The sequence below is a fragment of the Pelecanus crispus genome, unplaced genomic scaffold (assembly GCF_030463565.1).
Source record: "Pelecanus crispus isolate bPelCri1 unplaced genomic scaffold, bPelCri1.pri SCAFFOLD_54, whole genome shotgun sequence".
In the NCBI taxonomy this organism is placed as follows: Eukaryota; Metazoa; Chordata; class Aves; order Pelecaniformes; family Pelecanidae; genus Pelecanus; species Pelecanus crispus.
Window position 1 is genome coordinate 537964 of NW_027461485.1, and position 25917 is coordinate 563880.

The following is a 25917-nucleotide window of genomic DNA, read 5'->3' on the forward strand; positions in this document are numbered from 1 at the left end:
AAAGGCACATGCCTTGGTGAGGGGAACTGAAGCCAGCCCCTCCATCTGCCCCTTCAGCTCCTTACCTGCACGGCTTCTCTTCAAGCACCTGGCCCTCAAGGAACAGTTGTCTCCAGCTGCTTATGGGGGAAAGCAGCCTCTCCTCACCCAGCGTTTCCCTGGCCCACCTCATGAGGCTGGGAAGAAGGTGGGGAAGCAGTTGCCTGAGCTCCTCTGTGCTCCTCAGGGCAAGCACCACCTCGGAGATGGCACGGGTGATCTGCAGAGAAACATGACCAAGAACCACCTGTTCAGGCAAGGCCTTTTCCCACCAGCCTGGTTCCCCTGCCTGCCTGGGGCAGGGGGGTTACTGTCCACAATTGTCACTTCTGTGACAGCCTTGTGGCTCAGGAGCACAAAACTGTCCCGGCTCCCCACACTCCTTGAGGCCAGCCCAGCACAGTGCCCTGGGAGTCTCCACGGGCATCCGCAAAGGGCACCTGACTCCCTCGTGCCAAGATATGAGTTAGAAAGCAGATGCAAAGCTGCAGAAACGTGTGTGCCATTGAACGTACCGACAGAGTCTCCAGAGCAGTCTGACGGCTGTGCCGCTCACAAGCAGAGGAGTGAGTCCCCAGGTGGTTGTTTCCTGCTCTGTTTAGTTTCTCTACTAAGCACCTCAGGATCTGAATCCCAAGGATGCTTCTTCCCAGGCTCCTCCACAGCTCCACCATGTCACTGCAAGGGAAGAGACGTTCACCCCTGAGCCCATATCCTCGCAGTCCTGCAGTGCCCTCAAACCTCCTCACCTGCAATGGGGCTTACAATGCCCCACTCACAGCAGACACAAGCATGCAGTCTTGCAACACTCAAGACTGTTCAGGCAGAAAAAAAAGACCTGCTTCTCAACTGCCCCCCCCCCCCCCCCCCCCCCCGCCCCCGCCAGTACAAGCAAGCTGCAGGGTCTCTGACTACAGTGGGGAAGTGCACATACCTGTCCATAGGCAGACCTTTCTGCAGGAGACTGCTGATCACAGGCTCATGGTGAAAGCGGGCGAGAAGAAACACCATATGGAGCAGGAAGGGCCTGTGGGTGCTCTGCTGCATGTAGGTGTAAAGGGTGTTCAGGATTTTTGGCACCTGAATGAAAGAAGAGGAGAAAGAAGGGCTCAGTGCCTTCTTTATCCCCTCCTGCGGGGCCCAGACACAGTCATTCAGCACATGAGCAATGCCTGCTCCGTCGACACAGAGTCCAGATCTAGCTCGAAACCTCACTCCTTCCACCCTGTCTGACCCTGGCTCATGTCTGGAGCTGAGCCTGCTCTTGGCAATAGCGCACACGCATGCACACACGCGCACGCACAGATGCATGTGCTCACAGGCAGAGCCTCAGTCACTGCACGTGCCTGGGCCCAGATGTATGAGCAGCTGCGTGCGCTGTGTGCACACAGAGGACATGGACACATTTCACACCCAGCACTTAAATAGCTCTCCCCATGTGTCTGTAGCAATGCAAGAGCAAAACCAAACACACTCTTGCAGGGCCTGTGCAAGGGCACGTGACTCCTTCCGGAGGAACCCAGTTCTCCAGGGACACTATTCCTTGCCTCTGCCCTCCTTTCCCAAAACTCCAATGCCGTCGCTACACAGAGGACCATCCCCTGAAGAAAAGGGTGTTTGTTGGAGCCTTTCACAGCTAGAAGCCGTGGTCATGATAAAGACAAAGAGGCAGCCAGTTCCCTCATCCCGTGGAAGAGCCCAGCTTCCCCCACAGCTGCCTACCTCTGGCCTGTGGTGCAGACACAACCCACTCTGTGCCTGGGGAAGTAGCAAGGGGTGACCCCGCAGCCCATGGATGCGGCACTCTTGCTGCCTGGAGCAGCCGCTGGCTCTGCAGGGATGGCACAGGGATGCCCTGCCCTGCCTGTAACAGGAGCTCCCTAACAGCTGGGTGAGCTTTAGCTCAGCTGGGCATGATCCTGTGGGCTGCCACCCATGATTGCCATCACTGTGACCGGCTTCTGTCAGCGGCAGACAGCCACTGAGCTAGTCCGGGCTGAGCAATGTGCTGGTGGCCCTAGAGCCCAAGTGGAGCGCAGCAGAGCACAAATGGAGGAGGAGAACAGGAGCCTGGAAAGGGCAGGCACAGCATGAGGCCAGAGGCTCCCAGGCTACAAACAGGCAGCAACTGGTGGCTAAAGGAAGGTCACCGTGCAGGCTGGGTAACACCACAGTCAGGGAAAGCAATGAGAGCAATGAACAAGTACCCAACCTGTGGAAAACCTAGCATGCCCAGCAATGCTCAGAGTAGAGAGAATTTGCAACCAGTGAAGAAAGAGCAGGGTGAAGTGGGTCCCGGGGCAGGGAGGACTGACAGTGACCCTGAGGAAGGGGAAGAATGGCAAGGGGCAAGGTTGGTGCCTCCCAGTGCCTCACTCATGGGAAGGAGCTGAACCAACAGGAGACTTTGGACAAGAAGTGCCCATATCCTTTGTCACCAGCTGGAGCAGACACCAGCAGCAGATGCTAATGCATGACTCAGACCATCAGTAGCCCCTTGGCTCAGCACACAGGCAGCATTCCTTGAGCCCATGGCAACTGCACAGGGTGTAGTGCAACAGCCAACAGGAGAAAAGACAAAGTCAAATGGAAAAAAAGGTCTCCTTTACCTCCTGGAGTATTTCCTTTCTGCATTCCACCAGGAAGATGAACACCCACTTCCACACTGCTCTTGCACGTGCAGGTGTGACATGCAGCAATCTGTCCAGGATGGCAGTCAGAAAGTCCGTAGCCTGTGCTGGAGGGATGCATTTGCTAACAGCCTGGAAAGAAGTCAGGAACAGGAGAGACCGCATCACAGCTCTGCTCCAGCAATTCGGAAAGGAAAGCAAACTTGACAGGACTGTTAGTTCAGCAGTCATGGAGGGGGCAATCACTTGATCCTCCGGCTGTGCATACAGTGCTGTTTACATCTGATGCAGCTAACCAGTTTGGAAGTGCCTCCCCCCATGTTGTTTGCTCATATACCAAATTTGTATTCTGACAAGAGCACTCACACACGTGTGCGCACAAACACACCCATCATGGTATCTACTCCAGCAGGCCTAGAGGACAGTCTTGTCTCAAAGCCTCCTGCTACTTGCTAACAGCAGCCGTTCCAAACAGCTCACTCTGGAGACAGTAAGAGACTCTGGAGGGGAGCAGGGAGACATGCAGGAGGCCAGGAGCCGAGCCCCCACCCCGCTGGTCTGGGGCTAGTTACCTTTGCTAGTTTGGTACAGGTCTCCACCAGAGTCTCGGTGTCTGGGCTGTTCAGTGCCTCACAAAGGCACCTGATCTCATCTGCCTGAGGCACCACCTTCATGGTCTTGGCTGGAACAAACACCAGGAGAAAAGAGGAGTCACATCTACAGAAAACCCAACCTCTGGCCCCAGGTACCAATAAAGGAGAACCCAAGTGGTGGCAGTGAAGGCCACAGGGAAACCCAGGGCTCCTGAACTCGGTGCAGCAGGACTTCCTGACCCCAATAAATGGCTGACAAATCCTGGGCTGGAAGGAGCCCTCTTCCTCCTTGAACTGTTTGCTGGGACTTCAGGGATTCAGCAGCCTCTGCTCCCAACAGCTGTGTCCCCTACGTCACCCTCTGAAATATCAGGGCCCTCATCCAAGTGAATTGTCTGACCACCATCTGTCTCTCCTTGAATGTGGAGGGAGACAGTCCCCAGCATTGGTGACAACGTCCTGCTCTCAGACAGCAGTGGGGGAAGGCCCTGACCACCCAGCCTCACACATGCCCCAGGGAGGTCGGACTCAGCGACCCTCTCCCAGAGATCCTTCCTGAGATGGCCAGGGAGGCAGAGAGTTAACAGGGTGGGGGCACAAAAACATCTGAGCTCATTGACTCCCCCTTCCTTCCCTGGGACAGGGCCTGGCCCCACGGGACCCCAGTGGTCACCAGGCCAGGAAGGGAGGGAGGATCAGGCTGAGCAAGTCTGGGAAGCGCCCGCTCTCCTCACCTTGCATTCGGAGAAGGTAGCTGAGGCAGACCCATGCCTTCTTGCGGGACGCGGCCAGGCAGTCGTTGGTCAGAGTCCCCAGCAGTCCCACCAGGGAGCCAAACTGCTTGCAAGGACGTCCTCTCTGCAGGGGAGAGCAGCAGGAAAAGGGTCACAGGCAGACCCAGCACCTGCTCGCCTCTACCGCCCATCCTGCTCCCTGAGCAGCGACTGGGCAGAGGGGCAGGCAGAAGGGCTGCCCCATGATCCCAGGAGCCCCGAAACCCAGCACCCAGTTGGGCAGGGCTCCCTTCTGGGGCCACGAATGCTGGGAAGAGGGCACCAGAGCACGCAGGGGATCCCTACTTACCATGAGCTCAGATTGCTCCTTGCAAGCTCCCAACACATGGGCACAAACCTGCAGGGCTCTCTCCCGCTCCCATTCATTGGCTGAGGTGAGCCAGCCTTTCAGGACCTGAGGCAGGGTGCATCTCTCTCACAACCGGCATTTTTCTCTCCCTGAGATCCCCCCGCCACCGTCCTTCTCTGGCCCCTTCCCAGCACAGCCCCTGGCCCTACCGAGCACTGGCACTGCAGCCTCCACTGCCTTGCGCTCTCCAGCCACCTCTGCCCTGAGGCAGGTGTTGCTTCCCTGCCAGCATCTCCCCTCCCCGGCCTTCCCCCAGGCTGCTCTTTCCCAGCTCAGGGCTGGCTCTTGGCTTTCCCTCTGGCAGGGCCTACTTCTCTGCCTGTCCTGAGGCTGCAGTGGCCAGGCGCTCCCACCCCCCAGCTCAGCCCCTGGCCCCAGCCAGATGCACACTCTCAGAGCAAAGAGCCAAAGCCCCACTTTCCCATAGGAAAGGCATCCACCTCCTATCACCCTCTAAAGCCTCGATTCTCTGCCCCTGCAACACTTTCCCTGTTGCCCCATGACTACTCACATGGACCACGTCATCAAAGCAGGCAGAGGTCTCCTCTGCCTCCAGAAGGGTTTCTATGAGATGCCCCAGATCTTCCATGCTTCTCCTGTGCAGAACCTGAAAGCAGGAAAGGAGAGCTGAGTTTCTGCATCATGGGGACTACCAGTGCGCACTGAGGTGGCATCCTGACCCAGAGGTGGGCAGGCAGTGGCCAGTGGGTACCTGCATGTTCACAGCTGCCCTCACTATCTTCCTTCTCTTGTTCATCCGCTCCTTGGAAGGATAGGACAAGACACTCTGGCAGCACACTGCCAGCAGGTTGCAATTTTCCGCCCTGCTCAGAGGTGGCCTCAGCTTGCTGGCCAGAGGAAAAAGGAAGAGAAAAGAGAAAGGAGATTGACTAGCTCTCTCCAGAGCGGCTTAAAGCACAACTGGGTTCCTCCTAAACAAGGGCCCTGTATCCAACACCCCCAGCCCATGCCAGCAAGCACTGCCTTCAGCTCCAGCAATTCCTGCCACATCCCAGGCAGCAGGCAACCTCCCACCCGCAGGTTAAGGGGGCTCCCTGGAGCTCCCTTCTTTTGGAGACACCCAAAATGGGGAACACCCTCCCACTCCACAGCCCCAGCAGCTCCCGGCCCCATGCTCAAGGCCACTGGGGCTGTCCCAGCCAGCTGGGATGGAGTACAATGGGAGTCCCCAGAGCCCGGGGAACAGACCTCACCTCAACTCCTCCAGGGCCTGAAACACTCCATACACTAGGGAGCCCCAGGGCTCCCCCTTTATCCAGTCCTGCAAGTCCCAGAAAGACAAATGCAGAGTTGGCAGCAGGCAGAGACAGGGGACAGCCCTCCTGCCTCCCCTGGGGACAGGCTCTGTTGCCAGGCCTGGGCAGACACTGCCCCGTCACCCCCACGGATCCCCAAAGGCACCACAGGAGCGACCCTGCTCCGCAGCCAGCTAGCACCAGCACCCAGCAGCCCCACTGGCTCAGGACACAGCTGCAGGAGCTCGCATGAAGTCAAGAGTCCGTCGTGCCTCTGGGGAAACCAGTCTGATGGCACAGCCCAAAACCCCCCCATGTGACTGCCCTGGCTACGGGCGGCTCACCAGCAGGGTCTGCGTTGCCTCCTGCTTTGAGGAGAGCTCAAAGTTGCTGCAGTCGCCCACAGCCTGGATGGCACAGCTGACCTCTGTGATGCTCTGCACCAGGGCGAGCTTGAGCTGCAAGTCCTGAGGCCAAAGACAGAAAAGCACCCCTTGAACTCTTTGAAGGGCTGAGAGGTGGCAGGTGAGCATGGGCAGGGGGAACCAAAAGGGGGGGTTGGATCTGTACGTTGAGGACAAACCCTTCCTTGGGGGATCTTTAGAAAAAGACCATCCATCTCGGTATGCCCCAGCCCCTAGGGGCTGGAGCTGGGGCACCCAGGCATCCCCGCCCTGTGTGCTCCATGCTCCTACCCTCTGTTTGGCTCTGGAGAGCCGCAGGATGTTGCCCATGATTTCTTTATCCACACGGGTGAGCAGCTGCTCCTTGGGGGCATGCAGCGCAATGCCGCTGTAGGTGCGCATGAGAGCAGCACGAATGCCCTGGGCTTTCTCCTTCTTCCACCGCTGTACCTGTGTTGACAGAGATGCCCTGAGACATCAGCCCCGAGACTCCTGCGGGCTCCTGCAGCAGGCCCTGCTCCGGCACCTTCACCAGCTCCTTGTTTCCCTGGGCACCTCCCAGCAGCTCCCCAAGCTGCTCCTTGAGCTGCGGGAGCTCCGGGACTGGGAGCTGTTCCCATCCTGCAGCTTGGGTTCTTGCATGGGGATGGGGAGGAGGGTGCAGCCAGCATTGCACACGCTGCTGGCTGTTTTACCACTGATTTGAGAGGTCAGGGAGCTGTCTGGAACCTTTCAGTGGAAAGGTATCTGACATTGCTTGTCATGGTCCTGCTCAGAGATGCCCAGCCCGTGCAGGTCAGTGGCGCAGAGGAGCCCAGTCTGCTTGCCTCCCCAGACCAGGCTGCACTGCTCTCTCTGCAAGGCCGTGCCCTACCCAGAAAGGTTTCCCCACAGCCCCCAGGTGGGGAGCAGAGCCAGCGAGACCTCACCAGACTCCTGCTCCTGGCCCTCAGCTTTGAGGAAGGGACAGAGGGTCACACTGTGCCCACCCCATCTTGTTGCTAGCTCCTGCTGAAGTTCAGTCAGGGGCAACGTGGCTGCCAGCAAGGAACCACTGCAGCTGCCCCAGCTGGGTGGCTCTGATCCACCAGGTGTCAAAGCCCATCGTTTCCAAAGACACCTCAGGGGCCCCAATGCCAGGACGTCCCCTCTGAAAAACAGGTCTCAGGTAGCTCTTACAAGAGGGCTAATCTGAAGGCAGCTGCCCCGGTTTGGCTGCTGCAGGTGTGGAAGTGGAAATAAGGCTGAAAAAGGAAAGCCAAGCAGCAGAACCCTGGAGCCTTTACCTTCCAGCCCGTGGAAGTCTGATAGAACCAGCCTCTGGTGAAAGCGGCAGAGAACATAGTCACTGTGTCCAGGACCAAGTGGAAGTGGCTCTCGGCAGCATGGGACACAACAGAAATCATTCCCTGCAACCACAGAGAAACAGAGAGTTGGCTCCAGCCCATGCACTTGGCTGTGGCCAGTGACAATAGCCTGACAAGATGTTGCAGCAAGGGGGAAACGGCAGCGATGTGGAAATCAAGGAGATATGGAGCTGGGCCAGCAGCAGCCCACCCTCTCCCCCAGGAACAGGCAGGGCATGCTCAGGACATGAGCATCACCTCACCTGGGCCTCAGACAGCTCCACGGGGCTTGTCTCCTGGAGGAACCTCAGCACCTGCCCTTGGACGTGTCTGAGGTCCCGACAAGCTGCCAGCGCTGTCCCAAGAGCCTTGTACAGGAAAAACTGAAAGAGAAGAGGCCAAACCCAAGATGCAGTCACGGCCCGACCCATCAGGAGAGGGCTGGCCCCAGATGGACCCAACCGCCCCGGGAGCAGGCAGGGCCGGCTGCGGTGTCAGGCTGTAGCCAGCCACTGGGGCAGCCTGGGGAAAGTGCCTTTTGAGGGTGAGGGAACAGGAAGCAGTGAAAACCGCCTGTGTGGGCAGAGCAGTGGCGCCGGCCCCAGCCCTGGCACGGGGCAGGAGACGCACCTTCTCCCAGGAGCTGGGGGCAGAGCTGCCCAGCTGCTGGCTCAGCTCCTGGCTCAGGCCCACAGTCCAGGCCTTGTCCTCAATGGGCTCCAGCGATGCTCGCAGGAACTGGGGTGAACAGGAGAGGAAGCGAGTGTTCCCCTGCCCTTGGCCAGGGCCCTTTCCACACTCGTATGTCCCGGGATGCTGCTGGGGAAGAGCTGCTGGGAACAGCAGTCTCTTCCCCCACCCCACGCTCTTTTCGCCAGCCTCCCTCTTCCTCTAACACCTCAGGCGAGACCCCCCAGCACACCAGACATAGAGGAGGAGGCAGTGCTAAGGCACGTGCCACAGCGTTAGAGGGCATTAGCCATCAGCCATGGCACGTGTGCAGACAGCAGCTCCTCTGAGCGGGCAGGCACCTACTGCGGGGGGAGGCACAGGGTGCTCATGAGGTACCCCCACCTCCTGCTGCCTACACAAGCAGCCCCGAGCTTCCTCCCACAAGTTTGTCTGCTCCCTCTTCTCCCCCTCTATTTCTGACACCCCCGCAAGGATGCTGTACCTTAAGCACACGGTGCTCCCACTCTGCAGAGTCCACGGAGCTCTCGGTTTTTCCTAGAAAGCAAGAGGAAGCAAAAGCTCTTGCTGCTATTTAAGCTCACACCAAAGACAAGCCCTGTGGTCTCCTCTGCGGTCAGACCGCCCAAAAGTCCCAGGCCATCAGGCTAGAAGGCACCTACATCAAAGTCTTTGTGAGGCCAAAGACACAGGAAGGATCCCAGGGGCATCTGTCAGGGCCACTGATTCAAGCTGGGGAAGGACATACTGACCGCAGCTGATCCCCACTGCTTGACGGCAGCTCCCAGAACAACTCCAGCCACTGAGACACAGCACGCACCAGCAACACGCATTTTCTCCTTAATGACCTACCGCTTTCTGCCCATTTGTAGCCCTTCTCCCAGGCTACTGCCAAGGACGGCTGCTACAAACCTGGCCTGGCCTGGGGACTTGGTCCTCCAAAGCCAAGGCCTGCACCCGCTCCAGGAGCACCAGTCCTGTCCCTCCCCCAAAGACCATCCTGGGCAGGACATGGAGGTGCCACCAAGACCTGCCATCCAAGGAGACATCAACGGCCCCACCCATTCCCTGGGCTGAATTGGCACCAGGGGTCAGCTGCCCCCAGCCTCAGTGCTGGCTCCCTGGAACAGGAAAGGCAACAGAGCAAGTCCTGGGGACATGAGGACAATTCTCCTCCATCACGCTGAGAAGCTGCATTTTCCTCCCCCCACCCCCAGCCTCTCCCTCACCACCCGCACTTTACCTTCCAGGTACTGCAGCAGGAGGGGGATCTCAGTCGCCCACACTGGCCCCAAGGCTCTGTGGATCCAGCCGTGGAGAGCCTGCAGCAGCTGCAAGGCAGCGACTGTGCGTTCGCTGCTCGCGTAAGGAGCCGCTGCCACCACCTAGGCAAGGGCAGGAGAGAAGGGTCACTCCTGCTGCCAGAGCCACAGCTTCTCCCGGGAGGGAGGGAGGGAGGGAGCCTGGTGCCACTCGGCCAGCAGCAGGCAGCCGATGGCTTCACCTGGGGTGCTGCCAGCCCCAAGAGTAGAGTGGGATCCCCAATGGGCTCGGGCAGGCTCGGCATGCTGCCTCCTCCTCGGGGGCTCCCAGCACTGGCCTTAACAGCACATCCGCCCTGGGCTCTCCCACCACCCCTGGCCAGAAAAGCTCTTTCCCCAGGGCCCCACTACTCACCAGCAGTCGAGTCAACAGGGCCTGGGGAGCCGGCAGCTGGGCTGCGGGGAGGAAGAAAGGCTGGGTGAGCCGACAAGCCCCCACCGTGCTCTGCCCCGTGCACCTCCGATGCCCCACACAGGGCTGAGGGCTGCGAGCAGCTGCACTGCCACAGCGCTGGCCCGGGGGGGCTCCCCAGGGCTGCCCAGCATGAGATGAAGGCAGCTCATGGCCAGGAATGAGTCCTGGCTCACCAGCAGAGTGCTGCGAGCAGGAGAGCCAGGCCTCTGCACCGGGCAAGGTGCAGCAGCACCTGCTTCTACCCTTTGGTTTTCCTGGGCTCCTGCTCAGGGCTGGTGGGGTGCAGGGAGACACAGGCTGGCCCGGCCCCTGGCCAAACCCAGCCGCACTCACTGGGGCTCCTACCTTGCTCCTGGGAGTCCATGCCATCCAGATCTTCCTCTTCTTCCTTGCACCCTGCTCTCTCCCATCTCTCAACTAGGGCTCGGAGACAGCAGGAGAGCGGGATCAGCATGCCGCTGTACTGGGCTGGCACCACGTACTGCAGCAGCCTTGGCCACAGGAGCTGCAGAGAAGCAGTGGGCAGTTTGCCACATTGGCATTTCCACTCAGCTCAAAGACAAAAAGGGTGGTCTGCGTTTCCCTGAGCCTTGTGCACTTCAGCACACATGAGGGGAGAGGTTCAGGGCATGGGGGTGCATGAGGAAAAACATCCCGAAGGCAAGAGGAAGCCACAGCAGCAGGGCAGAGGGTGACTTACTTTGGTCATCCCTCTCAGAGAGACATCCAGCGAGCTCAGGATGTCCATGCACAGGGCTTGAAGAGCTCCATCCTCTTGGGTTTCGCAGGCAAAAAGGCCTCCTGCCACCTGTAAGACAGAGTTGGCAAAATCCCCATTACTCTCGGCTCCTGACTGAGACAGCTCAGGCACAACTCACCAGTGCTCCTGTGCCAGCCTCCTGGCAGCACTGATCTCCTGAAAGGGGAACAAGGACAGCCGGACCCAGCTCAAGGACCAGGTCCCAGACCCTGGGAAGGACTGGAAGCCTGGGAGCAGAGAGCGACGCTGCTTGTCTGCACAGTCCCCCAGGGCCTAAATGCTGCTCTCATGCCAGCAAAGCAGAGGTGAGGAACGTGCCCTTCAGCATTGTTGTAACTCGGTGCCAGCCCTGGCAGGAGCACGCTCAGCCCGACAGATGCAGAGGAGCACGCAGAAGCCCTTTCCTTTGCCCTGCTCCCAAAGCAGAGCCTCCCCAAGCCTCAGAGCAAAGTGACACACACAGATCTCCCAGCTAGAGGGAAGCTTCAGCCGGAGGGAAGATCCTCAGCAAGTCAGTGGGAGGCTCAGCCATCCCCAGCTTTCATCTCCTGGGCACCCAGCTGGAAATGCTCATGGAAGGGATGGCCAAATGGCCTGTCCCCTTGCCAGAAGGGATGCAGGCCCCCAGACTGCTATTGGATGGGCAGGGTGTGTTTTGGAGGGCTAGGGCACAAGAACACCACAGAAATCTCCTCTAGCCAGGCCCACCTGTCTGCACTGGCTGTGTTTTGCTGATTGTCCATGAGCATTTAAGGATGAAGGATGTCCTGTCCCTACCAGCCCCTCCCTTTGCAAGGTGGCTTTGCAGAAGGCGCCTGTGGGCACAGCTCAGCCCATGGGGTGTGCAGGCAGCCCCACAGTCCTGGGTGGCATGCCCGGGTGCAAACCCACATCATCCACTGACATCTCCACCAACATCAGCACAGACGCCCACAAGGAACAGCCATTGGGAGGCCACTCCGATGGCAGTGCCAACCCTGATGGCCCTGCAGCGTTGAGCTCTCCATGGCCAAAGATGCTTGCAGGAGCTCTCAGCGCAGTCAAGGCACCGGTCAAAGCTCTGAGTGTCCTGCTCTGCCCTTACCAGTCTGCCCGAGGTCCGTCTGAACTCGATGAAGATGTGCCCCACCACATCCCATGCCCAGCGGCTCTCAGAGCCGGAGCTGAGCAGCTCCCTGATGAACTCCAGAACTGCCCTTCGCACCTGCCAGGAGAGAGTGCGGTTACGATCCTCCTGTTCAAAATCCAAAAGGAAGATGCCTTTGCTTGGGGGCAGCCTTTGTGGCTCAGGGAGAGATGATGAGTGCACGGCAGCAGCTTTCACTCCTGGCACCAGGGCTGGGCTTTAGCACCAGGCTGGATGGGCATTTGCCCCACAGAGCACAGCAACCTGCCTGCTCCACTCTGCCAGCTCTCCCCGGGGAGGAGCCATCACCCACCACCTGGGCAGCGTGCTGGCGCTTTCCCAGGCACTCCAGCTCTGCCCCGAGGGTTTCTCTGCCTCCCCTGGTGGCACTGTCCCTTCCCAAACCAGCTCACCTGGGCACTGGGGCTGTTGCACACGGATCGCACGGCCTCCACCACCTGGGGCAGCTTCTCTCTTGTCGCAGGTGCTGGAAGACATACAGAGAGGTGTGCGTTGAGGCACAGCCTAGATGGCAGAAGGGATCCCTTGAAGATACCAAGTTTTTCGCACACCAACGGGACAGAAAAGTGGGGTCTGACTGACTTCACAGGAGGCAGTGGCATAGCCAGAGCAACTCTGTTTCTACAGGCACAGCTATTTTATAGGGACTGAAAGCTATGGTAATATGGTAACACAGAGGAGAAGACAAATGGCGTGGATACAAGCAGCTCCTGTGCACACCAGCCCACCCGCCAGCCTGCCCGTGTTACTGAGCTTGGAGCATCGTCCCTGGTGTGCCGCCATTTCTAACTGCTGGGGGAGTGCTTGAGCCTTGTTGCAGGGTGCCAGCTCTGCTGGGGGAGCTGCTCTTTGTAGCTCCTTTTGGGTGCAGGTGCACCACTTTCAGCCCATTCCTGCTCTCAGCCCAGCAGCCCCAACCCCTGCCTTGTGTCCCTGGTCCGTGGCACTGACCATCAGAGTGGGCCAGGGCTCCCAGCAGGCCCAGGGCTGCCACGCAACTGGCTTCGCTCCCACCGCTCAGCTGGGAGTGTAGAAACACAACCGTCTCCTCAGGGCAGCTTTGCGCTGTGGGGAAGAAATCACATTCTGCATTAGCAGGCAGCTGCCCCTGACCACCAAGGACAGGGAGAGAGCTGCCATGGCACGGCGGGGCATCGCCCAGCCTCCTCTCCTTACCCTGCAGCATGATGCAGCGGGATAGCACTGCCTTATGGGTTGGGCCAGGCTCCTTGGTCACATCAGAGAGCTGTGGGAACAAGGTCCATTTTAGAGAAAGTCGCATCAGTGTTGACAGGGACTGAAAAGAAACAGTGCTCTCTGCTCGCCTCTCCCAGGGCACTCTGGGCACAGGATCCACAGCCAAAACCCAGCCCACACCACAGTGGCCCCGGGCACACACAGAGGTTTGCAGCAGCCCAGGCTGCCCAGGAGCTGAGACTGAGCAGCGTTAAAAGGCTGCCCTTAGGGTGCCAGCGCTCCAGAGTCCGCCTGCAACTTGGCCAAGAGGGAAATTGCTGTGGGAACCGGGCTGCCCCTCAGGCCCATTCCAAACAGCCAGGATCAGGCCTCCTGCAGCCTTAAGGTGGCACCTAGGTGACAAATCCTGGCATCCTCCTGGCCTGCAGGAAAGTCCTGGCGGAGGGACACCTTGCCAGGTTCTGCCCTGTCCTGCCCTGCCCTGCCCTGCCAGCCAGCAGGTCTTTCCCCTCCATGGCAATCAGGTGTGCAGGCCCCAGGCTGGCGGCAGGGCGCAGGCTCCCCTTACCTGGCGGTGCACAGCGGTGCTGATGGCAAGAGCTGTGCCCTGTGGGATGGGCGTCTGAACTCCCTCCAGTATCTCCAGGACATAGCTCAGGCTCTACAAGAGAACAGGGGAGGAAGAGGAGGCTAAAGGCACCTGGGAAAGGAGAAACCCAGCACATCTGGGATAAGGGGAGTCCCTAGCGCCAGCTCCCAGGGAAAGCCCCAAACCCTCCTAAATGGGGCTTCTTGCTTGCAGCATCAGGAGGGTCTCTTTCCTCTGAACAGAGCCCAGTGTTGACAATTCAGTTTCCCGGCACTTCCCACTCATCAGATCTTGCCCTTCACTGGACAGGATTGGACATGGCCCTGGGCGTTAGGGCAAAGCTCTTTCCGCACACAGAGCCCCAGGGAGGTGGCAATGCCTCATTTCCTGAGAAGATGAGCCGCAGGGACTCTTGCCTCTCTCGTGCCCCCCTGGGTTTCTCTTTTCTTGTCCAAAGAGCCCAGGAAGCCTCAGGCTTCCTCTGATCTCCTTGTTCCTTCTCTAAGGGCGTCCCAGCTCCTCCTGGCACCCCACAGCTCCCCAGCACCTCGTGGCACTCTCATAGATGCCCCCCAGGAGCCACGCTGAGCCTTGCGCAAGACCTCACCTTGGTGACCCGGGAGGTGTCTCGGACCTCCTGGTATTGGTGCAGGAGCCAGAGGAGCTGCTCACAGGCATGCTCTCGGTGCTGCTCCTCATGCAGAAGGACCCCCATCATGGCAGCCACTGCCCCGAGGACAGCCTGCTTGTCCTGAAGAGAGAAGGGAGAGGCTCTGCTTAGAGGGCTGAAGGTCTGCCTAGTGCTCAGCATCCCCTGGACACCAGTCTGCCCTTCCCACTGGGAGGGTTTTCCTTTCCTTTCTGCCCTGCAGGAGAAGGGCTCACTCCAGAGAGGAAAGAGCACTTCCCCATGCTGATACCCCACCCTTCCTGCAGAAAGGCCCCAGGACTTGGCTGCTTCCTGCCAGGGAGCCCCTAGTCTCAGGCACGGTGCCGACAGGCTCCTGGCTTGGGGTGCCTTGTCACTCAGACCACTCCCTCCCCTCGCCCCTCTGCTCGCACCCAACTGAGCACAGACAGACCCACCAACGTGGATGTCTCTGCTGTGGACCCAGGCGTGGAAAGCAGCACTTCTCACCTCTTCATCCTTGCAGTCCAGCCGATTTACCACCACATAGCGGAACACCGGGTAAATGGCTTCACAGAAGTGTGCTACCCCCTTGAGAGGGAACGGGCATTGCTCCCGGTTGCCAAAGTATGTATTGACTGCTTTTGACCATTGCTCAAGAACTGCACCAGGAGAAAGGAAAAGGGAGCATGTGAGAGTCTGCAGCAGGGACGGTCCCTTGCATCCACGCCCAAGCCTGCTTTAAGGACAGTCCCAGGCTCCAGCAGGGCTCAGCCCAGGACCAGATCTGGATCTGAGGGCAATCTGTGCTCTTGAGGCATCTGGATTCAAACACCCCATTGTTTCACTCCTCCTCGCTCTTGCACCTTCTCCTCCTCAAATGGCCTGTTCCCCTCCAGCATTTCTCACTGCAGCCCCTTCCCTTCCCCACACACATGCCCTTTCAGAGCACGGATTTTAATCCCAGAGGAAAGCAGGGGAACAGAAGCCATGGAAAAGGACCTAGGAGTTCCTCTGTGCAGCGCCACCATGTCCTGCCCTCAGGAACCTCCTGGGCTTCCCCTCTCCTTCTGCATACTCACAGGAGTTTGGGAATACCAAGGCTTGACCTCGCTGCAGGCTGCACCCACCATGTTCCCTCTGAGATCCCATGAAGGCATTGAAGGCCACCCCAGCCCTGCCCCAGGGGCCCCGGCCAAGGAGCTGACACTCACCACTGCAGACAACGTGCAAGATCTGGCCACTCCCCACCTGGCTCAGCACAGTGCGCAGGGCGAGCAGCGTCATCCCCATGAAGGGGATGCACCGCAGGGCTGCAGAGAAGGCAGGGACAGAGGGACCAAGGTCAGTGATAGACATGGGAGACTGGGGTCGATCTCTGGCAAGGCTGGGGCTGCTGGGCCATGCAGGGCATGCTAGAGGGCATGGGGAGGGCTGCCTTCCCCAAGGGGAACACAGGAAAGCCCTTTGGGGAAATGGGGAGGAGAGCGGGGGACAGACACCCCATGGGTTTGTTTCCAACAGGTGCCCACCCTTCAGGAACTGGGATTGGGCTGGTAAGGCAGAGCTGCCAGCTGGCCCTGGCTTGGAGCAAGGAGGCACAGCAACTCCATAGCCCCCCAGTTCAACACAGAGTGTTTAGGGAGGGGGAGGATCCCTTCTCGCTATTATCACAGACCCCTACCCAAACCAGGAGGCCGAGGGTGCCGTACCATAGCTGCGGGCCATTTTGCCCAAGGTGAGGAGCACAGTCTCATCAGGGACCTTCCCCATGGCCTTCAGGTGGCTCTGGAGCTCAGACATGACAAAGTGGAAGTGGGAGCGGGCCAGAGCCACCAGGACATCGCTAGCGGCCGTCTTCACATCACCTGTCACACCCTGCAAAAGCATCACAGGCTAAACACTCCCAAGAAAAAGGCTGAGGCATTCAGACAGGCTGAATGACCCCATGTCCTCTGTGAAACCCCTTGGGGCAGCTGTGCTCAGGGCCAGGCAGCTGCTGCCTCTTGCTCCCTGGGGTAGGCGAGTAGCTCCCTTGCAAGACAAGGGAGGCATTTCCCCGGCACAGCCCTGTGCCACTGGCTCCTCTCCATGGAGATGCCAGGAACAAATTGTTGCAGACTTGAAACCCCCCTGGGACCTCTCTGTGGGGCTGGTGGGTTCCCATGGCTCTTCCTCAAGGCAGGAGGAATAACCTTGAGCTTGAACCCAGCTCTCTCTCAGTTAGAAACAGCCCCAAGTCCGCGTGTCTGCACAGCTCTCTGCATCCCCTCGCCAAATTCCCTGTAATGACGAGTCCCCAGAATCTCTTCCCTTAGGACCTCCTCTGGGTCTGAATAACCACGGAACATCTCTGCGCCACTCTGTATTTCCCCCCAAACCAGGGGCAGAGGCAGGCTGCTTTGGTGGCCTTGAAAGAGGACAAGCTCACCTGGGCTGCTCGCATGTCACTGGATGCCTCTGCTATTAGGCGGTTCACGACACCGCTTGTCAAACAGCCATCATCTCCCTGCAAGATCCTCTCCAGCTCCCGGTATGTCTCCACTCGGTCACCCTGGGGACAGACCACAAAGGGGAGTGATGGGACTTGCTTTGCCCTCTTTTCCAGGGAGCCACGAGAGAGACCTGCTGCCCCCCAAATCGTCTGTGTGACATGGGCACGAGGTACGAGCTGCAGGCATCAGTCAGGACAGCCATGGGCAACACTAAGATCTTCCGCAGCGCCTCTGATGCTAGCAGAGAGCCAGATAGGGAGATCAACTCCACCAGGGTAAATGGCCGTGCAGGAGCCAAGGAAGTCACTCCTGAGGATGGGGGATGGTGGAGGTCAGAGGGAAAGTGCCAGGCGAGGAAGGGTGTGACTGTTCACTCAACTCCTGCCTAGGTTTTGGCTAACCCAGCTCATGCTAAGGCCTCATGTATACTGGGAGCAGCACCATTAGGTCAAAGCAAGAGCACCATATAGGCAGGGCAGGCGGCCAGAAAGAGCTAAAGGGCCATGATGCAGCCATTATCACCTGCAGATTGCTGTCTGCGGCAGGCATTGTCTTTTGTCTAGCAGTTTCCTCAGAGTCCACTACTTTATGGAAATGGCATAGACCAAACCTCCAAGCTGGAGGGTATAAAACATCAGCTTACTCAAAAAGCTTTTGAAGCGGATCCAACAGCAGCTGAGCGGCTGAAGCTTTCATGCTTCCTGGTGTGATAGAGGGGATCCCTGCACTGTGACGGAGGAGGGATGAGCCCTCTCACCGTCGGCTAGGTAACTAATTCTTTTTTTTTGCTCATAGGTGCACTACATTAAGAGTTATGGGTTGTAAGTTTTGAAACTTATGACTTGACCGGTTAAGAAGTGAATTCATGTGATAGACTAGTCTGGGCAAAAGGGGATTGAGCACCCCTGTTCATCGAGTTCATGTAGTGTATTTCTTAATGAGCTCATAAAATAAAATTTAGATCAGGGAGTATGTTGTCCTGTAAATTTGAGAGCTCCAAAGAGACTGTGACAAAGGGGAAGGCTTGGGAACTGTCGTGGTTTAGTCCCAGCCAGCAACTCAGTACCACGCAGCCGCTCGCTCACTCCCCCTACCCCGATGGGATGGGGGAGAGAATCAGAGGAGTAAGAGTGAGAAACACTCCTGGGTTGAGATAAGAATAGTTTAATAATTAAAATAAAATAAAGTAAAATAATAATAACAACAATATAATAATAATAACAGTAATAATAATATACAAAGCAAGTGATGCACAATGCAATTGCTCACCACCCGACGACCGATACCCAGACAGTTCCCGAGCAGCGATCGCTGCTCCCCGGCCAACCCCCCCCAGTTTATATACTGAGCATGACGTCATATGGTATGGAATAGCCCTTTGGTCAGTTTGGATCAACTATTCTGGCTGTGCCCCCTCCCAGTTTCTTGTGCGCCTGGCAGAGCATGGGAAGCTGAAAAAGTCCTTGACTAGCATAAGCAGTACTCAGCAACAACTAAAAACATCAGCATGTTATCAACATTCTTCTCCTACTAAATCCAAAACACAGCACTATGCCTGCTGCTAGGAAGAAAATTAACTCTATCCCAGCCGAAACCAGGACAGTATCCACCCCTTATTCTATACCATCTACGTCATGCACAGGCCCTCCCCTTTCCAATGTGTTCCAATTAATCACCACCGCTTTCCCTATCTTGATATACACACAGATATCATTCCCTTCGTCTATGGCCCATCCCTCTAAAATGTCCATTGAGTTCATTTAGCCCATGACTTTGGGTTCCATCTGTCATCACAGTCTTTCAGAGCAGGAGAGGTGTTGTGCAGTGTTGGACTGTTGCATGCTGAAGTCAGTTCTCATTCCAAAATGGTTTCATCAAAGTTCATTTTCATTAAGCTGGGCAATTCTTACTGCAATACCATTGATGTGGCATATATCAATCATAATATACAGTATTATATACTTAATATTAACCTACTATATTATTATATTAACATGCAGTTAAGAGATAACATATAGTTAAGAGATAACATACAGTATTATAAAGCAATTAATATCATACAATTCAGTTCATTAGCTATTTTCACCCAAAATCAAATTCCCTTGAGGTACACATTGGGCTTCCCCATCCTTTCGCATCACCCACCAAGTGCACCCAGGTCCTTGAGCAAAAGCAATCCCACGAATGGGTTTGCCTTTGCCAGAGGGGGACGTAATCCAGACTGTCTTCCCCAGCATATTTTTCATGTGCACTACAGGAACTTTATCTCCTTCTACAGTACGTAAAAGTTTTGATTGGGCAGGGCCAGCTCGATTGGCAGATCCCCTGGTGTTGACTAACCAGGTGGCTTTTGCTAAATGCGTATCCCAATGTTTAAACGTCCCACCACCCATTGCTCTCAGGGTAGTCTTTAACAATCCATTGTATTGCTCAATTTTCCCGGAGGCTGGTGCATGGTAAGGGATGTGATACACCCACTCAATGCCGTGCTCTTTGGCCCAGGTGTCTATGAGGTTGTTTTGGAAATGAGTCCCGTTGTCTGACTCAATTCTTTCTGGGGTGCCATGTCGCCACAGGACTTGCTTTTCAAGGCCCAGGATGGTGTTCCGGGCGGTGGCATGGGGCACGGGATATGTTTCCAGCCATCCAGTGGTTGCTTCCACCATGGTGAGCACGTAGCGCTTGCCTTGGCGGGTCTGTGGGAGCGTGATGTAATCAATCTGCCAGGCCTCCCCATATTTATATTTCAGCCATCGTTCACTATACCCAAGGGGCTTGAACTGCTTGGCTTGCTTGATTGCAGCGCATGTTTCACACTCATGAATAACCTGTGCAATACTGTCCATAGTTAAGTCCACCCCTCGATCACGAGCCCATTTATACGTTGCATCCCTTCCTTGATGGCCTGAGGCGTCATGGGCCCACCGAGCTATAAATAATTCACCCTTATGTTGCCAGTCCAAATCCACCTGAGCCACTTCAATCTTAGCAGCCTGATCTACTTGCTGGTTGTTTTGATGTTCTTCAGTGGCCCGACTCTTAGGTACATGAGCATCTACATGACGAACTTTTACAACCAGGTTCTCTACCCGGGCAGCAATATCTTGCCACAATGCGGCAGCCCAGATTGGTTTGCCTCTGCGCTGCCAGTTGCTCTGCTTCCATTGCTGCAGCCACCCCCACAGGGCATTTGCCACCATCCATGAGTCAGTATAGAGATAAAGGACTGGCCACTTTTCTCTTTCAGCAATATCTAAAGCCAGCTGAATGGCTTTCACCTCTGCAAACTGACTCGACTCCCCTTCCCCTTCAGCAGTTTCTGCGACTTGTCGTATAGGACTCCATACAGCAGCTTTCCACCTCCGATGCTTTCCCACAAGACGACAGGACCCATCAGTGAACAGGGCATATTGCTTTTCATTTTCTGGCAATTTATTATACAGTGGGGCCTCTTCAGCACGTGTCACCTCCTCCTCTGGTGATATTCTAAGGTTTTTTCCTTCTGGCCAGTCCATGATCACTTCCAAGATTCCTGGGCGACTGGGGTTTCCTATTCGAGCCCGTTGTGTGATCAATGCAACCCACTTACTCCATGTAGCATCAGTTGCATGATGTGTAGAGGGGACCCTCCCTTTGAACATCCAGCCCAACACCGGCAGTCGGGGTGCCAGCAGGAGCTGTGCTTCAGTACCAACCACTTCTGAAGCAGCTCGAACCCCTTCATATGCTGCCAGTATCTCTTTCTCAGTTGGAGTATAGCGGGCTTCGGATCCTCTGTATCCCCGACTCCAAAACCCTAGGGGTCGACCTCGAGTCTCCCCTGGTGCTTTCTGCCAGAGGCTCCAGGTAGGGCCATTCTCCCCGGCTGCAGTGTAGAGCACATTTTTAATATCCTGCCCTGCCCGGACTGGCCCAAGGGCTACTGCATGAACTATCTCACGTTTAATTTGTTCAAAGGCTTGTTGTTGCTCAGGGCCCCATTTGAATTCGTTCTTCTTCCGGGTCACTTGATAGAGAGGGCTTACGATCTGGCTGTAATTTGGAATATGCATTCTCCAAAACCCCACAACGCCTAAGAAAGCTTGTGTTTCCTTTTTGCTAGTTGGTGGGGACATAGCTGTTATTTTGTTGATCACATCCATTGGGATCTGACAACGTCCATCTTGCCATTTTATTCCTAAAAACTGGATCTCCTGTGCAGGCCCCTTGACCTTACTCTGTTTTATGGCAAAACCAGCCTTCAGAAGGATTTGGACTATTTTCTTTCCCTTCTCAAAAACGTCTTCTGCTGTGTTGCCCCACACAATGATGTCATCAATGTACTGCAGATGTTCTGGAGCTTCACCCTGTTCCAGTGCTGTCTGGATCAGTCCATGGCAAATGGTGGGGCTGTGCTTCCACCCCTGGGGCAGTCGGTTCCAGGTGTACTGAACACCCCTCCAGGTAAAAGCAAACTGGGGTCTGCACTCTGCTGCCAAAGGGATGGAGAAAAATGCATTAGCAATATCAATTGTGGCATACCACTTAGCTGCCTTTGACTCCAGTTCATATTGAAGTTCTAGCATGTCTGGCACGGCAGCACTCAGCGGCGGTGTAACTTCGTTCAGGCCACGATAGTCCACTGTTAGTCTCCACTCCCCATTAGACTTTCGCACTGGCCATATGGGACTGTTAAAGGGTGAGCGAGTCTTGCTGATCACTCCCTGGCTCTCCAGTCGACGAATCAGGTTATGGATGGGAATCAGGGAGTCTCGGTTGGTGCGATATTGCCGCCTGTGCACAGTTGTGGTAGCAATTGGCACCTGTTGTTCCTCAACCTTCAGCAACCCTACAATCGAAGGGTCCTCTGAGAGACCGGGCAAGGTGGACAACTGTTTAATTTCCTCTGTCTCCAAAGCAGCTATACCAAAAGCCCACCGGTACCCTTTTGGGTCCTTGAAATACCCTCTCCTGAGGTAGTCTATGCCAAGGATGCACGGAGCGTCTGGGCCAGTCACAATGGGGTGCTTTTGCCACTCATTCCCAGTTAGGCTCACTTCAGCTTCCAGTACAGTTAGCTGTTGGGATCCCCCTGTCACTCCAGAAATACAAATGGGTTCTGCCCCTCTATAGTTTGATGGCATTAGCGTGCGCTGTGCACCAGTGTCCACTAGAGCCTTATACTCCTGTGGGTCTGACGTTCCAGGCCATCGAATCCACACAGTCCAGTAAACCCGGTTGTCCCTTTCCTCCACCTGGCTGGAGGCAGGGCCCCTCTAACACTGGTCACAGTATTCGCTGTTCACTTCCTGTAAATGTGAATCAAAAGTCCCCTGATCAAGGTCGGAAGTAAAATTAGCCCTCTTACTCTGTCTCGGGAACTGCTCACTGGAAACTGGAGCTGCAATTTTCCTGGGAGAACCGCCTTTCCTAATAGTTTTTCCTTGCAACTCACGCACCCGTGCCTCTAAGGTTGAGGTGGGTTTTCCATCCTCTCCATAATCACGCAGGTAAAACCACAGGGTGCCCCGTGGTGTGTATCCTCTATATCCTCTCTCTTGAGCATAGGGACGTTGACTCCTAATGGCTGAGACACTGGTCCGTGCAGGTGGGGAGTAGGACAGATCCTCTCTGAGTTGTTGGAACTCTTGGCATATTTTTTCAGACAGTTTTTCCACAGCCAAGACACAGGCCTGTAGGGAGGAAGAGAGCTTTTCTTCGTAGTCCCGGAGTTGTCTAGCCACTTCATCCACCGTTGGTGCCTCGTCGTCTTTCCAGGCTAGTATTGCCAACGAGTTGGAATACGATGCTGGTGCGCTCCGTACCACCTTCCGCCACATGGATTGTGTGCACCTGACTTCATCTGGGTCTTTGGTTAACTGTTCATCATTCAGGTCACTGTAAATCACCTCCAGCACGCCTAATTCCCTCAGGTACTGGATACCTTTCTCTACGGTGGTCCATTTGCTTGGACGGTATAAAACATCCTCCTTGAAGGGATACCTTTCCTTCACGCTTGACAGAAGTCGCCTCCAGAGGCTGAGCGGTTTTGCCCCTTTCCAATTGCTTTGTCAATGCCCCCTTCCCTGGAAAGGGATCCCAGCTGCTTGGCTTCCCTACCCTCTAAATCCAGGCTACTGGCCCCGTTATCCCAGCATCGGAGCAGCCAGGTGATGATGTGCTCGCCTGGATGACGACCAAAATCTTTTCGCATATCTCGCAGCTCACTCAGGGATAGGGATCGGGTGGTCACCATCTCATTTATGGGTTCTTCCTCCTCTGGTTCTCGTGATGGCCCTGGTTCATCTTCATCCCTTACTAAACGAACTGATTTCCTCGTGTATTTTTTCTTCTGTATAGGGGCAACTGATACCGGCGCAGGTTGGTTCTCTGGTTTAGCCGCAGTGCCTGCCACTGGGGTTGGAGTGGCTGCAGTACCTGTGGTGGGTGTTGGAGTAGCCGCAGTGCCTGTGGTGAGTGTTGGAGTAGCTGCAGTGCTTGTGGCTGTGGTTGGAGTAGCCACAGTGCTCATGGCTGTGGTTGGAGTAGCCACAGTGCCTGTTGTTTTGTCATCAGATCCAGAGACCCTCTCTTTCCCTTGAGGGTACTGAATAGTGTTGAACAGGGCTCTATAAGCATGGGCCAGTCCCCAGCATGTTGCAATGAGTTGTGTCTCTTTGGAGTTGCCAGGGTGAGAACATACTTCTTCCAAATACTTTACTAGTTCTTCAGGATTCTGCACTTGTTCAGGGGTGAAGTTCCAAAACACTGGAGGTCCCCACTGCCCTAGGTACTTGCGCATACGATCCCACACACCCTGCCACTCATAACTCTCCAGCCTTGGGGCAGATCTCTGGATGATATTCTTAAATTGCTTACTAACCTTTGTCAAAACCAAAACAATATTCCCAAGAAGTATCAATAGAAGTATCTTAACTGCCCAGGGATGTTCAAAATACTGAAAACTTTCTGTAATGAGGGAGGAAGCATTATAGAATAAGGTAATGAAGGTGCCATTCTGTAGTTCCTCCACAACAGACGTCTCCGAGGGAAAGGTATAATTGCTAACTCTCTCCATGAGGTGGTACCCGAAGTACAGTAATGACTTGTGTATAAAACCCAGATACAAAACCATGCTCAAGGTCAGGATTTTGATAAGGAACCTCCCAATCAAAACATCCTTAATCACTACAGAGCATAGCGCAATGCACAGACCAACACCAAGCTTTAACATGCACAGCCAAGAAAAGAACATGGTACAGATCAGATGAACTAATATCATGACCGGCAACTGTTAACAGACTCCTTAATACACTCTAGTTAATCTGTTCTTATCTCAAACCCTTCGTGCCCCACGTTGGGCGCCAAAAAGGACTGTCGTGGTTTAGTCCCAGCCAGCAACTCAGTACCACGCAGCCGCTCGCTCACTCCCCCTACCCCGATGGGATGGGGGAGAGAATCAGAGGAGTAAGAGTGAGAAACACTCCTGGGTTGAGATAAGAATAGTTTAATAATTAAAATAAAATAAAGTAAAATAATAATAACAACAATATAATAATAATAACAGTAATAATAATATACAAAGCAAGTGATGCACAATGCAATTGCTCACCACCTGACAACCGATACCCAGACAGTTCCCGAGCAGCAGTCGCTGCTCCCCGGCCAACCCCCCCCAGTTTATATACTGAGCATGACGTCATATGGTATGGAATAGCCCTTTGGTCAGTTTGGATCAACTATTCTGGCTGTGCCCCCTCCCAGTTTCTTGTGCGCCTGGCAGAGCATGGGAAGCTGAAAAAGTCCTTGACTAGCATAAGCAGTACTCAGCAACAACTAAAAACATCAGCATGTTATCAACATTCTTCTCCTACTAAATCCAAAACACAGCACTATGCCTGCTGCTAGGAAGAAAATTAACTCTATCCCAGCCGAAACCAGGACAGGAACGAGACCATGGCCCGAGGAGGGGAAGCCACGAGCACTCTGCACCTTGGGGCACAGCATTGCTCCTCACACTGGCAGGAGCACTGGTTCTGGGACAGTTCCCAAACCAAAGCTAAGGAGGGGCCTTGGACACTTGGACAAAGGTGCCGGAGAGATGCTGAGATTTATGCCAGAGGCTTTGCCTTGCCCAGGAGTGTGCTGCGAGCTCCTGGGGAAAGGAGTGGGGAACAGTGGCCTTAGTCCAGCTTGAGCAGCAGGATTAGCGCCTGGGGACAAAGAGCCTGCAGGAGTGCAGAGGTGCCGTCAGGTGAAATCCCCCTCTGCCCTGGCTCCCTGGGGAAGCCAGGGGCAAGGAGGGGAGCCCTCAACCCCCGCCCCGCCTTACCTCATGGTCTTGCAGCTGCTTTAGCAGAGAAGTCCCAACGGCCGCAAAGGTAGTGATGGCCACAGGGACAGTCCCTGTTGCCCTGCCTCCATCCTCAGAATGCACAGGTCTGGCCTGGGAACATATGCATGGGCACAGAGCTGGAAGAAAAGAAAGAAAAGTATTGCTGGCTGCAGGGCTTCACACCAAGGAGGGGTAAGGAGGCAGGAGGGCAGTCAGTGGGATGATGGGAGAGAGTCTTCCCCGCACTGCAGCACTGGGAAGACCACCTTGGGGGACTGGGCCCATTCTGGGCTCCCCAGTGACAGAACAGCAGCAATGTGCTGGAGCAAGTTCAGTGAGGGGGCCCCAAGCTGGAGAGGGGATGGACATGGGGCTCTGTGAGGAGAGGCCAGGAGGGCTGGGCAGCCCCAACAAGAGACAGCTAGGCCAGGTTGTCTCTGAGCAGTCCCCAGCTGCCCCATGGAGGGCAGGGAGAGGATGGAGCCAGAGCCCTCTCAGAGGTGCCTGGCAGCAAGATGAGAGGTGATGGGGATGCAGCCCCTAGCACCTGGCTGGGACAGACACTGCCTCCAGTAGGCGTCAGCCCCTAACCTCCCACCAGCCCCTCACCTCTCAGCACTCTCATCCTCCTCATGGCAGCAGGATCTCCCAGATCAGTGCACTGCTCTCTCTGGGCAAAAGCCATGAGAAACTGGGGCAGCACCAGCCCCAGGAGGAAGATATAGAGCCTGGCCATTGTGACCCCCCTGTGGGGCGTGGCACCTCACAGAGGGCTGCTGTGACACAAGGTCACAGGGACACATGCTGGGGACACACCATGGGGCAGGGACCACACACGGCAGCATCCTGGGGACCCCCACAGGCCCAGAAATGCAGGATTTCCCCATTCTCCATCACTTGAATTCACTCATGGTCCTCAAATAGCTTTAGCAAAGACTTTCTGCAGACA

At 55.9% G+C, this 25917-nt stretch overlaps 1 protein-coding gene across 1 annotated transcript in view; it reads right to left on the reverse strand.

Annotated features, from left to right (window-relative positions):
- LOC142597059 (maestro heat-like repeat-containing protein family member 2B) overlaps window positions 1-25704 on the reverse strand; it is a 40288-nt gene extending 14584 nt beyond the window's left edge. The window contains exons 1-31 of the mRNA XM_075727494.1: window positions 25578-25704; window positions 24966-25105; window positions 16591-16713; window positions 15872-16037; window positions 15374-15472; window positions 14670-14821; window positions 14139-14282; window positions 13511-13603; window positions 12922-12991; window positions 12697-12810; window positions 12138-12211; window positions 11683-11802; window positions 10539-10646; window positions 10184-10343; window positions 9779-9819; window positions 9345-9486; window positions 8586-8638; window positions 8042-8149; window positions 7675-7794; window positions 7352-7474; window positions 6006-6515; window positions 5620-5687; window positions 5118-5253; window positions 4917-5012; window positions 4346-4450; window positions 3997-4120; window positions 3242-3351; window positions 2649-2801; window positions 974-1170; window positions 555-717; window positions 66-259 (exon numbers count right to left, since the gene is read on the reverse strand). Of these exons, the coding sequence (XP_075583609.1) occupies window positions 66-259; window positions 555-717; window positions 974-1170; window positions 2649-2801; window positions 3242-3351; window positions 3997-4120; window positions 4346-4450; window positions 4917-5012; window positions 5118-5253; window positions 5620-5687; window positions 6006-6515; window positions 7352-7474; window positions 7675-7794; window positions 8042-8149; window positions 8586-8638; window positions 9345-9486; window positions 9779-9819; window positions 10184-10343; window positions 10539-10646; window positions 11683-11802; window positions 12138-12211; window positions 12697-12810; window positions 12922-12991; window positions 13511-13603; window positions 14139-14282; window positions 14670-14821; window positions 15374-15472; window positions 15872-16037; window positions 16591-16713; window positions 24966-25105; window positions 25578-25704 (4133 nt within the window). The remainder of the gene's footprint in view (window positions 1-65; window positions 260-554; window positions 718-973; window positions 1171-2648; window positions 2802-3241; window positions 3352-3996; window positions 4121-4345; window positions 4451-4916; window positions 5013-5117; window positions 5254-5619; window positions 5688-6005; window positions 6516-7351; window positions 7475-7674; window positions 7795-8041; window positions 8150-8585; window positions 8639-9344; window positions 9487-9778; window positions 9820-10183; window positions 10344-10538; window positions 10647-11682; window positions 11803-12137; window positions 12212-12696; window positions 12811-12921; window positions 12992-13510; window positions 13604-14138; window positions 14283-14669; window positions 14822-15373; window positions 15473-15871; window positions 16038-16590; window positions 16714-24965; window positions 25106-25577) is intronic.
- Window positions 25705-25917: the final 213 nt, after the last annotated feature.